This window comes from Homalodisca vitripennis, chromosome 4, assembly GCF_021130785.1.
Source record: "Homalodisca vitripennis isolate AUS2020 chromosome 4, UT_GWSS_2.1, whole genome shotgun sequence".
NCBI classification, from domain to species: domain Eukaryota; kingdom Metazoa; phylum Arthropoda; class Insecta; order Hemiptera; family Cicadellidae; genus Homalodisca; species Homalodisca vitripennis.
The window spans coordinates 76103106-76117139 of record NC_060210.1 but is presented as its reverse complement, the minus strand read 5'-3'; the positions used below and the strand labels follow the sequence as shown (position 1 = coordinate 76117139).

The 14034-nt window shown below is 32.7% G+C and overlaps 1 protein-coding gene across 2 annotated transcripts; it reads right to left on the bottom strand.

The window, feature by feature from the left end:
- Nucleotides 1-1681: 1681 nt before the first annotated feature.
- On the bottom strand, nt 1682-13653 carry LOC124359547 (1-acyl-sn-glycerol-3-phosphate acyltransferase alpha). 2 transcript variants are annotated; one of them, XM_046812378.1, is made up of 5 exons: nt 13169-13653; nt 7951-8084; nt 7063-7244; nt 4736-4901; nt 1682-1871 (listed from the first exon to the last, which is right to left on the bottom strand). In XM_046812378.1, the coding sequence occupies exons 1-5, from the start codon at nt 13348-13350 to the stop codon at nt 1708-1710; spliced, it is 828 nt and encodes a 275-aa protein (XP_046668334.1). In that variant the 5' UTR covers nt 13351-13653; the 3' UTR covers nt 1682-1707. The 2 variants fall into 2 exon arrangements, with proteins under 2 accessions (XP_046668334.1, XP_046668335.1); XM_046812379.1 differs by lacking the exon at nt 7951-8084 and having other exon boundaries at nt 13169-13323.
- Nucleotides 13654-14034: the final 381 nt, after the last annotated feature.

The following is a 14034-nucleotide window of genomic DNA, read 5'->3' as shown; positions in this document are numbered from 1 at the left end:
ATACATATCAACCTATGCTTACATTTAAGATTTTCTTCTGACTCCTAGCGGGCCGCCCCCCTGAGGAAATAGCTGATCACTGAATATGTGATAAAATAGATTTTTATGTCCAGTAACTGTGTGTAAGGTTTTGTAGCTCTATTTTAAATATTTTGAAAAATATTTAACCGACCCGGGACTTTTTGGACCCAAACTCTAGCCATCTTAGAACGGCTGTCATTTTTGACTCGGTTATCCGTTTGAGGTCGGGTTTGCGGCTCTGTATTCTACTAATAAACACCTTTTATTTGATATACATACCAACCTATGTACGAGAGGTGCCATTGAATGGCCCGCTCGTTCCCCCGACTTAACTCATTTGGATTTCTTTTTCTGGGGTTATCTTAAAGATAGAGTGTATAAAAGAAAACCACGGGATTTGGAAGAATTGAGGAACAGGATCTTACAAGAAAGTGGTTGTTTGGAACGTGAGGAAACAGGACTAAAACTCCTAGCGGGCCGCCCCCCTGAGGAAGTAGCGGATCACTGAATATGTGATAAAATAGATTTTAATGTCCAGTAACTTTGTGTAAGGTTTTGTAGCTCAATTTTAAATATTTAACCGACCCAGGACTTTTTGGACACCCTGTATAATAACGTAACTGAAAGTTACACTAAAAAATGCCATTTTAACTCTATTTTGCTGAATTTAAAAAACTATAGAAACTATATGATACTTTTTAAGACTAGGCAAAGGTTAGTAGGAGGGTCAAATAAGCAAATTAAAAAAAAAATTCAACCATATCTAAAGTCATGGTTGATAAGATCTAAATGAAGTGGTATGAAATGACCCTACTAGATAGTGCCGTCCCTAATGTTGGTCCACCTACTTATGGTATGCAACTACTGACTTAGTATGCAATGTCACACAATTGTAATCATGTCCGTACCATTATGTGTCTTAACTTGACCTTCGAGAAATTCAATGTCAGGTCTCGCAATCAATTTGTCTGATCTATGCGTGTTGTTATACACTATCCTAAACAATGAATGTCTAAAAAAAATTACATTGAAATTCACTTTTATTATTCAAAAAAACCATCCTCTTTGTAAAACTGATCTGAATAAACAAGGTTCTACTGTAATTCAAAGAAAATTAGAAATTGGACACAAATAAATATGAAATCAGTTTCTTTACACATTTTTTATTTTACAGTATTGTAAACTTTAATGAATATTCATAATTTTAGTTAACATTGTATTAAAATTACATTACATTATCGCTATTTCTATAAACATAATTTCAGATCCATAAAATAAAATTAATATTAAAACAGTTACTGAATTGATACTGTGTATGTGTACATCATATTTCATAACATGATACCAAGATTAAAGTATTGTGCCACTTGATCATGACACTGGAATAATCTTAAATTTTTTGAAACTACATAAATAATGACATTTTTTGTCTCCATCATTGTGGGCTTGTCCAAGGGTCATATGAAATAGAGTAAAGTATACAGACAAAATAAAATATGGTGGATGGTAATAATACAAAATTTTGTAGTTAAAGGTAGAATTTTGTTACACAGTCAAGATCGATCTCAAAGTCTAGCACCTTTGAGTCATTGGCATTAAAAAATCCCAAACAAACTCTTTTTTCTGATTTTCAACCTTAAAATTAGGATAAATTTTTCTAATCCAGTCAGAAGATGTAGAGGAGTACTAATTAGCCTTTTTGTCAGCAAGCATCTGAGCCTTGAGATGACTACTGGTGGCTTGGAAGGTGGAGATCATGGAGGCTCGAGTGTTAGACATTAGTTGAGGAATGTCAGCTGCTGTTAGACCTTCCGTGTTTACAGGAGGAAGCACTGTCATCACTATCCGACCTAAACATAGCATCCAACAATATACTCACACTTCAAGGCTGCTAAATAACAGACTATTGTCATTCAATTTATTTTTATGATGGCATGTGTTTTAAGTTTGTAACAATTAGAGCCCAGACACTACATAATATAAACATAATAAGATTACCATAAGGTCGACTGCCACATTCCAAGTGTTAAACTAGTATAATTTACAAATGTAATATTTATGGATGTGGAATGTCCAGAACTGGTCCCAGTTATGTTGAGTAGTCAATCAAATAGATTAACCCAGGCCTGTTGTTATAAATGATTGCTCTTAGCACATGCTCAAGAGTGCACGAGATTTACGGGTCTAAAATCGCTTGGGACAAAAACGTCAGATAAGAAAAATAGAAGCTCACTTTACCATGATCATCCATGAACTGCATAAAGAAGAAGGCCATAAGAACTGCATATGGCCAATATCACATCAATCAAGGTTGCTTGTTTAACTCCTAAGTCATTTTCACATAAAAGCTACAATGATATATGTTTAAGATACAATAGTTACAGTAAAATCTGAAATTTCTTAATTATGGAAAGAGGCAATAGTACACATCAACAAATTTATACTCTGATATTCATAAATAAAAAGGCTTTAAAATTTGATCAAGTAGTACATATGTAACAGAATAACTCATCTTAACAATACAAAAATTATATACATTTTAGTTATCTTAATAAAGAAAAGTGGCATTGTGGGGGTTGTTAAATTGCACTTGTGAGTGATTTGTATTGGCAGCTTTTACCTAAAAAAACTTATATCAAGGTCACCTAAAATTTTTAAGATATATGAAGAGTTTTTGTGCTAGACTTAACAAATGTTACGTGTGTTCAAAGTAATTTTCTCCAGCATCAATGCACTTTTTACATTGGATCTACACTTGTTGGAAGCACCCAGTACCTTAACTTTTAAATGGAGTCAATATATTAATCACATCATCAATTTTGGCTTCCAAAGAAAAGCAACGACCGTGCAACTGTTTCTTCACATTGAAGAATAGTTGATTGATGCTCTATCATTTTGATGCATTTTTGGCCAAAAGCTTTTACAGTAGTGTGAGAAGAGGCATTACTGCAGTGCAAAACTAAATCCTTAATGTTCAAGACCTGAAGAACTTCTGGCAAGCATTGTTCAGTGTACCAACTTTCTGTGATAGTCCCTTGACCCTCCAGCTTATTAGCCTTCACCAGTCTTCTACTCCTGAGGAAAACAATGTACATTCATTTTCGTCACAGATTGTTATTTCTTGATAATTTTGGGGGATGGCTTGTCTTCAATTGCCCATGCGCGACTCTCCTGGAGTTTGAACGTCATAAAATGCTATGTGGGTCTTACTACTAGTGACAATTACTGATTCTCACACACTCATCTTTTAGCTCATCTTTCAAATCGTGAGGTACCCATCACGAAACATTTTTTCTGACTTAAAACTTGTGCAATACTATTCGCACTGCTGTGGATCTAATCCCTGGGGAACTTCCAATCATTAAATCGTAAGTGTAGTGTCTGTCCTTGCGGATCACACTGCGCAACCAATCAACATTATTTTTTTAGTGACAGTGGATTACTAAAAAATTTTTTTAGTCAAGTACACTGATAAACCCATCTTGCTGTCAGGTACTGAAGATTATTACACAATGCACTGCTTTCCAGTATGTCAGAATTTTCACAGTGACCCTTGTATTCACGCTGAAGGTAGCGCTCCTAGACAAAAACTAATAAATGTCAGGTCAGACTTGATTATACACACAAAAACCCATTTAAGAATGTTAACCTTTCTTAAATGGGTAATTCTGTCAATTACAAAAGCTAAAGAAGTGGATGACTTTAAGCCCATATTTATCAACTGGTGTCATGATCAATTTATCAAGTATTTCATCTCCGTAAAAACTTTCTCAAAAAACAAAAATTAGCACAAAAATTGTCCTGGACACCCAGATAAGAGGAATTCAAAACTTGTCCATGTAATGTTCCTTCCTCCCAAAATAGTAACTCTCAGGAAACCTATAAACCAGAATGCCATTGAAGCAAATATAATGCAGTAAAAGAAGAGCCTCCTGTAATCAGTTTTGGGTAAAAACAACAATGTGATCAAATCCTAACTCACTTATGAATGCTGGGATAAACCTCAATGTTAGAACATACAAAAAGAATAGACCAAATAGAACAGCAAATTAAAAAAAAATAAATCAGTTAGAAGATGTTGTCGATACACCTAAGAATGCTCCAAAACAGATGACATAAGCAAGTGGCTCACTGGTGATGAACAGTTTCTGACAAATGATGCCATAGTAGAGGATGATAAGTGTTAAACAGTATCACACAATGCATCATGGGTTCTTTTGCTAAATTCATTACCTGGGCAGAAGAAAATATTGTGACATTTCACAAGTGACATTTTAGTACAGAAACAACTTGAAATAAAGACTTTATTTACCTGTACTGTACTAAATTTTGCTTTGAACTATAATAAAGTTTACTGTGCCAGAATGTGTTTTCAGTAATCCAGCAAAACACTGGTCCGATATCTACCAGATTACTGAGAGAGTATAATTGTATAGTACAGTCCTTTATACAGGAACAGAATAACTAAAGTCATTTCTGGAATACCTTGTTTATGTGTCAAAGGATAAAAGATTTTAGATCTTTTACTAATGCACTTAAACTAAATATACTGTAAAAAAATGTGTAACGTTCAACACCAGTTACATAAAAATTTTGGATTGTTGTCTACTCTAAAAATTGTACTGGGAGATTTATCCTAATCCCATTCAGAAGAGATGCCTAACAATAAATTCACTACAATAACTATGACATAAATGTACTACATGTTGCTGACCAACATCCAGCAGTTTTTGGCTGCTCTCCATGAAGTAGAACTGCGTGAAGACGATGGGCAGTAAGGGCATCTGGGCACTCACAGCTGCATGGAATGCTCCCTTCTTGAACGTGTGGATTTCTCCAGTATTTTTGCGTGTGCCCTCAGGGAATATCCAGAGCTTCACCTGTGTACACCAATCCTACAATATTAACTCGTTAAATTAAATTAAATTTTGCATGTAAATTGAAATGCCATTAGTCGAGATATTCTAAATTCATTTATTAGAAACACCTTTATATCCCTACTATTGTGATACATATAACGGAGTTGCCAACTACATTGCTATGTTTATGGTTTTCATAAAGAAAATGTTCAAAACTCTGGGTCAAATTTTCTTTTGTTTAAAAATGCACAAAATAAAGAGTAAGAGTAAAGATTTTTACCTTACTTTTAAAAATATTTTATTTTTCTCAAGAAGATCTTTCAGTTTAATAGGGGATGAAATCTTAACTATTCATTACAATCACTTTGTAATAATTTGGATTTTATTAAAATTTTATCACTTCTTAAATGAAATGAAATTATTTTGTTTTATTGACTTCTTTACGAATCAGTGGAAAGTGTTAGAACACTGTTACTATGTAGTGTGTAATAGTATGTTTATTACATACATGTTTGTACAATATTCCTAAGTTTGTTGATAGTACTGATTGCTTTAAGACAATAAATGTTCACTATTCACTAAATTAGGAATTCTAGACTACTGATGAGATATCTCGTCACACAGTGGCTGAGCCTTGCAGCTCAGTTTATGTGGGTTTTTACACATAGCCTGCTGTACCCGTGCTATGTCTCTGCCGTGCAATTTTGACAACCGATGACCGGTCGCTGCCGTGCCACAGTTGTTAAAATGGACACGGACTTAATGTATTTTAACGTTACCCATTTTGTTTTGTGACGCCACTATTTCTTTCCACATATGTTATCATAGTGTTTGTGGGAAATGTCATAGAGAGCTGGATAGCCCTGGACCAAAATCACTAGTTTTTCATCCATTTCTTAACAAATGTCAAGCAAAGCAAACAAAGACGTGCAAACTCCAACGAGGAATAAACTTTAGTGAGCAACACGTGGTTCCTTCGATTGTTTCCATGACAACCAAAGATTGCCGAATGGCTGTCAGAGTGACAAAACAACCGGTAAGGCGTCGGCTGAGTGCCGCCTGGGTGCCCAACAGGTTACCTGCTACGGATCGCCCTCGCAAGCGATCGGATGAAAACCGAAGAGGCAAGGCAGGGGCATGGCAGGCTATGTATAAATCGTGAATCTACTGTCTCATGTAAACTAAATGGCAAATCCAAAATAACTAATTCGACTAAAAGGGCACAGCAGGGTGATGGCAGGCTATGTGTAAATCCACCTTTTCTCATAGTGTACTGGTTCTACAGTTATTTCCATAGGTATAATAATTTCTTAATGTTACATTATTACCTTACAGATCACACAAGCATGTTCAAGTTGGATAGCATGTAGGTTGAGTTTAAAATATTTATTACTTGGTAACATTACCTCATTTGTTACTTTCCTTAAATTTAGAAAAAAACATATTCGTAACATTTTATAATATAAAGGTGTACATATTTTAAACCAAAATTTACTTTATTTTAATGGTAAGTGGAGTGGTAATGGTAATGCATACCACTGTAAGTGGTATGATGCACACACTCAAATAACTTGATCCACTATGGGTTGAGTCAAATTTTTCGCATCTTCAAAGAAAACAACAAGGATGTCTAATTTATACTCCCTTTACAAGTTATACAACTCATAAAAAATTTAAAATATATAAAAAATAAAACAATACATTAGTTTTAATTTAAAGAAAATGTAACGTAATACCTACCCTAATAGGAAGGAAAGGGACCGACTAAGTGAGCAGCTATGGGAGACCTTCTGAAAAGAAAATAGCATGCATAAAATAAAATAAACTTAATAAATCAACAGAATGAAATTAAAACTAATACAAATAACAAACACTAACTTAGCACCAACTTCTAGAATAATGCAAAGAAGTTATTCAGAACTGAGCAACCAATATGTATTTAAATAGTATACACAAAAATATAAGGTTTTAACTACACTTTAAACAAAAAATAATCTAGGATCATAATAAAAACTGGTCAGGATAGGTAAAGAATATTTATTACTTACCATTCTGTTATATAAAAGTTATGAAGGATATATTATTTAAATGAGTGTTTTACTACAATCTGTATGATCTTGAACTTATGACTAGAAATCAAATTAATAACGCTTTAATGGACTTTCAATTAGTACAAAATTACCTTATCTTTCTTCAACTGGTCAATTGAACTATTAATTGCCTGTCTTGAGGTCTCCGAGTTGAGCCTGTCAATGAATATGAGACCGCAGAGCCAAGCCGCTAGACCAAAAGGCCAAGCGTAGAACAGTTCTTTCTTGGCTACAACTGTACACTTGCGCATCACTGGCCACAACTCAAACATACCTGAACAACATTTATAATATTTTAAGTTTAACGGTCCAACTACTTCTTCATATAATTATAAAGGTAAATTTTAATGTTTTCCAATGTGTAACATTTTTGTATTTCATTTTTCTCATATCATGCCGTTATAAAACTTTGAACTTTTAAATAATGTGGTGAATAATGGTCCTTCTGGACTAGCAACATGACACATGCAATACATGTTGACATATCTGCAACATCAGACATGTACTGCCTTTAGGACAGCCGAAGTCCTGACACTATGAAGTCACAAGACCCGTCTGATCGCTTTGCTTCATTTGATGGGAATAAGTGAGTACTCAGTCTCATAATTGTTAATATTTTATAATTTTTCTTTGAAAATTGAAGATAACTAAATGCCATACTTACTAGAAGACATTTGCCTTTTTAAAGTAGTTTATTTATTAAAATAAGTTACATTTTCTTTTAATATTAATAATATTTAAAGTAACATACTAATCTTTATGTAACAAATGAGGCAGGAGCAGACAACTAAGAACAGATGATTTGCGGGCTGTAATAAATACATACATAAATTACACCTCACAAACCACCAAATCATTTATTAGATATTTTATGCAGACTTGGTTAAATAAAAGTCTATTTTAAAGGATTGAAAGAAAGATAGTTTCTTTTTGTACAATAGATCGTTATTTTATAATAGAAAACATTGAGTATAACTTACCCAGAATGTCAAGAGAACTCTGATGGTTAGCCACAATAACACAAGCTTCATCCTTCTCCAGATACTCCTTTCCATGGAGTTCCCAGTGAAGGCCCAGTATACGTGAAATATGTTTGCATAACATGGATGCTAAACTACAAATTTCAGAAACTCAGATTTTGAAACACGTTTTCTATACAAGCTAGATAGAAAAAACACCTAATTTTTTAAAATTTAACTTGGAACAAATGACATTTATCTGTTAATTTTCAAAACACTATTCGTTAATAATTATTGATGTAGTACAGGGCAAAAATAATTAAGTCTTTTTTATAGTAACTAAGTAGCCTACCAAATCTACCTTTTTTTTACATAAATTAAAGAGCAGTTCTTTCCAATTTTAAATTTCAGTTTATTTGCTACAATGTAAAAACTTCCGACTTAACACAATTTATAAGTAGTTGAGAAGAAAAAAATAATATTTCATACTTTCTTGTCATTGAAATACTAGTTTAAAGTCACTTCTTTTATAAATTAGTATGAAAAACTGGGGTCTCCAGTGTAGCTTGTTTACATTCCAACAACACAAAAAATATATTTAAAACAAATTAATCGTATGACTTTGAAATTTATTAAATAACAAACAAATATGCGTTATTTTTTACTGTTTGTTGGGAAAATGCAGTAATGTAGCTAAGTCAGACCAATAACAGAAATCCGACAGTATGGAGAGTAAAAAGACAAAACCTCCACTTTTTTCAGTGGCTGATATAGCCCACTTTTTTCCTCATCATTGTGACTGTACCATGGTATATCGGAGGTGCCCCAATCCACCACCCTATGTCTATATCTTGTCACTCTGGAAACCATGCAGAAGACTCATACGTGAAGTAAGGTTTTCTGAATCTGATAAGATGTTTACCAGTTTTTTTTTAAATAAAATAATCCAAAATATGCTAAAAATGTGCATTTTGTTTTGCTATATTAACCCTTTGTATGCCTTAACATGTCAAGTGTAAATTGAAAGATTTCTTTTTGTTTTGTAGCTTTTAAATTATGTATTGATTAACATAAATTAAAAGTGCATTATGTGTTTAAATTAAAAGTCCACTATCAAAAATGAAATTTACAAGAAATAATCACTTTAGGCCAAAAAATGTGTAAAAAAATTTTTATCTATGAGATTTTTCTTTTTTTCTTTATTGATTACGTGGTTACACCTTATATTTATTACAAAATTATAGAACATATTTTTTAAATAGATTGACAATAAATTTTTATGATTAAGTATAAACTATATAATAACTAAAACAATCAGCAGTGTCCCGGTCATCAGTGTTACAAACTTTTAAAATTGATAGAAGTAGTCCTTATTAGTTCAAAACAAATCTAAATCATTCAAAACAAACTCTATAAGCTACTAAATAAAGTTAAAAATAATTTTGTTCTAAATTGAACATTTGCTGTTTTCACATGAACCTCAACGGTCCGATCAATCAGATGTTAGCGATCAAGGGTTAATCCATACACCATTACAATACCTATTTAATTTTTCAAATATACTTCAGGAGATAAGTTGTGATTTGAGGTTATATTGTTTTTAGGAAGATTTTCATGTTACGTTTTGCAGAATTTATGATTTTACTTCAAACAATTTCTTAAGTACTCCTTATCATCATGAACTATTGGGTTAACTTGAAAAAAATACAATTCCACCACACCATGTGTTGTGTAACAGGTTTCGCTGAGGAATATAAAATTCCAACTTTATAGCTTATTCCATTCTAGACATGTTTTTTGGACAGACAAAAAAAACATTTTTGCATCCTCCTGGAGACAAAAGACATATATGTTAAGTTAATGTAGTTGTTAATGATTGATAAGAACCAATAGTATTTGTGTTATTCAGTATATTAGATATAAAATATATTAAACTAAGCAATATAAGAACTGGATCCACATATTGCGTTTTGTCTTCTATATCTTTATTCATATGTAGGTTGGTAACTTTCAGAAAGTCAATTCTCTACAAAGGGCCTAATTCAATTTTTGTCACTTATTTCTAATAGGCTTGCCTAATAATTACTTTAGCCACTTTATATTATTTCTTGTTCTTTGTGAAGGAAAATGAATTCAACAACAAAAATTAGTTAATAAGTTTTATACAGCTTGAAATTTTCTTTTCTTTTCCTTTATAAAAGGAACTAGAAGTTGAACAGGCTGACAGTAATGCCTCTAGCCGCCTCCAGTGCTGCCCCACAGCGAATAAAAAACATCCCTTACGATAAGACCAATCAGTAAAATATAAAAATTGCACAAAAAATATTACTTACTTAATCATATTATTCTATGCAGGCTGCCATACTTGAAATACACAAAGAATTTAAATTCCCATTGCAAACTATAAAAAACATCTTTTATGTCCATTCTGACACAACAATAATAAGTTAGTCTACTTTAAAGTGCACTCATGGCACAAAACTATAGTATGGTACAGTATATTGAATATGCAGATATACATCACACTAACACCATAAATTGAAAAAGGGGAAGAACAGCACCTACCTCTTAAAATTAACTATGCAATAATATGTAACAAATCAGGATTTATGCAGAAATTAAATCAACACAAGATGTCCAAAGAAGTGGTACAATAGCAAACAAGACCAAAATAAGAAAGAAAAATGTGATAAATAACCTCACCATAAAGGTATAGAATGTGGCCAAGATTATGAAAAACAGGTGAGCTGAAAAACACTTCAATTACTCCCAATCACGGTATGTAGAACTACAAAATCCCCTGTTCTTTTATTTCAAGTGAATGTTGAAATACCGTTACCCTCTCTTCTTATACCTCTCCTTCTTTGTTTTAAAATCCTTCCCGCCCCGCCTCCGCCACATACTAACTCTGAATCCCTATTCCCCTATATCGATGGACTACTTAAGATATAGTTCTAACATATTTCAACCATGAGAAACATGTTACATGTATTTTACAATATATGGTTTGTCATTGTCTAATATTTTTTCTTCAAATGAAATTATATGTACTGTTTTAAGAAATGGTTAAAAGTGGTTTGGATCGTTTTAGGTAACATGGCCAAAGTAAATACTATACTTTTTTTGCTCCCATACTTAAAAGGGCTACTGTATAATAAGCGTTCAATACTCAAATGATCGATAATATTAAAATCAACAAAAAAGAAGTAAAGAATCTTCGATATAACTACATAACTAACTTATATTATAGGTATTTCAAATTCCAGTATAAAAAGTAATAATATTATAGTGAATAAAATACAATCTGGGCTATTTGTTATTATAAAACATAAACAAAACAGTGTAACATTTACTTACTTTATACTATTTTGAACGATAAACATGTCGGACACAAATAAAACATGTAGTGTACATAAACATTGTACGTGCTACCATTACAGATGGCGGTATTAGTCTCAGTAACAGGTAATTAAGTGGTAACCTATTATTGGGCTACTGTTATTTCAATAACAGCTGGGCTGAATGATTTGGTGTTTTCATAACAAACTTTCTGGTTAGGTTACTCAGTAACCAGTAACAGCTGAGGCCATTTCATGCAAATAATGAGGCTAGGAATGGAAATATTGGTATTTATTTACAATAGCGTGACCATGGAAAATGGACTTTTTTTTCATGGGTTGGGCATTTATAGCCAAGTATTATTATCACAGGTGCATATAAACTGGGGGGGAAAGTATATTATTTGTATTATATTGATGCCTTTCCGGCATTATTGCATTAAGGAGCAGGGGCATCACGTGATCTGGGATTCGACTTTTGCAAGCTCGAGTTAATTTTTTTTCTAAAAGAGCAAGCAGTGCACAGAACTGCGCAGCGGGCAGGCATCGTTGACAGGATTAACGTACTAGTCAGCATCATTTCAGTAACTTATCACTTCCTTAATGAACATCCAACACAAAGGTGTGCCATTACCACTACTGAACTAGGAGGTTAAGAATAGACACGGAGGAACAAAATAGTTCAAAATGGCATCCCTTCTTTATTTGAGAGAGCCGCGGAGTAATACCAAACTGTCAAATATGGATAGTGTTGCCAGAGATACTGTCAAAAACAGAGTTTTCAGAGGATTTCAAAAAATCGTAACTCCTTTGATTTTCTTGCCGACAAATATTTTCTTCACTATTGTTTTCAGGAAAAAAAAAATGAACATACCTTTCCATGATCACGTTATTGTAAATTGATACCTAAGATTTTATTATAGTGAAGTTATATTTTAATGTCAGAGAAATACACCCATTTTAAATTATATAAAATAATACAATTTTGTTAATACTAAGTTTGAGCAGTGTAGTATAGCATTAAATCGTTCTAATCATGATTTGATATTATCGATCATTCGAGTGACCGGCATTTACCATACTATGCCTATAGACCTCCAAAGGATTAATTATATACTTATAAGTGCCAACTCTTCGGTTGATGATGATAGCCTGTGACAAGCTAGCATAAATAACCAATACTAGGCTACCAAGATCTTATAGGTATTTGGAGAGATATAGGCTTTATAGTCTTAGATTTTTTGGTATTTATTTACAATACCGTGACCATGAAAAATGGACTTTTTTTCATGGGTTGGGCATTTATAGCCAAGTATTATTATCACAGGTGCATATAAACTGGGGGGAAAGTATATTATTGTATTATATTGATGCCTTTCGGGCATTATTGCGTTAAAAATGGAAAATAACCAACAAAATTTTGTCGAACAACACTTGGAGGGTTAAGGATCAGGGGCATCACGTGATCTGGGATTCGACTTTTGCAAGCTCGAGTTAATTTTTTTTCTAAAAGAGCAAGCAGTGCGCAGCACTGCGCAGCGGGCAGGCATCGTTGACAGAATTAACGTACTTGTCAGCATCATTTCAGTAAAATTGCCAGAGATACTGTCAAAAACAGAGTTTTCAAAAAATCGTAACTCCTTTGATTTTCGTTGCCGACGAATTTTTTCTTCACTATTGTTTTCAGGAAAAATTGTAGTTTTCAGGGGAAAAAAATGAACATACCTTTCCATGGTCACGTTATTGTAAATTGATACCGATTTTTTAAATGAGTTCTAACTTAAAACAGTGTATCACAAATAAGGTTGGTTGTAGTACGTGGAGAAGGTGTATTCTTAAAATTATCATTTGGTATAAAATTTGTAATATTATCATGCTAAAAAATTATATGTCAGACTTACATGAGGTTTTTGACATCCTTTGGTTTCCACATCATAATTGGAATTACTACAACAGATGTTAACATTATTATAAAATAATATACGAAGAATTTAAAATAATATTTAAACCCTCTGCTCAGTTCATACATAACGGGAACAATCAGAAAAATTAATATTGTCAAACTCTCTCCCACTAATGACATATCCGATTCTTCAGAAAACTATTTGTGCATTTAGTATTTTAAACAGAACTCTAGAAATTGAACTCTAAAACTACTAGCTGAGTTTTTTGTAGAATAAATTAAATTATGCACAAATTTCGTCACTATGCCAAAAATCCGTGTGTTATCTGCTGTCCTGTGTTTGGTTTTGTTTTGATTATTTGATTTACACTGACATTTTGACTGTGTACTAAGCAGTGTTGCCAGCTTGCGTCTAAATAATGAACCGCAAGTTTAAGTCCAGGATTCGTATTTTGTAATAATGTATACACATCAAAGTGGAAACGATAAAGCGATTTTAGCTTATATTACCAACATTGCTAATCTTGATTATAGTTTATAACACTAAAAAATTACAATGTACTGACTAATTTCAAGTTATAAAATTTAAATTATAAATAGCTAAGATGTGGAATAACTGGAAAATTGATCTTATACAGAGGGGTGCAAAAGTAGGTATACAGTTTTAGTTGGTTGGTAATACCCAAGTTAGCCACCTGATCAGCTGTGTAATACGTTTCTACTAACAGCTGGCAATGTTTTCTCATTGTTACTGTTGTTATTATTACACTTCTGTCATCATGGCTGGTTACATGACCAACGATCAACGAAAGTGGGTTTTGAAAGAATATTGGAAGACACAAAACTGTGAAAGAGTTCGAGAGA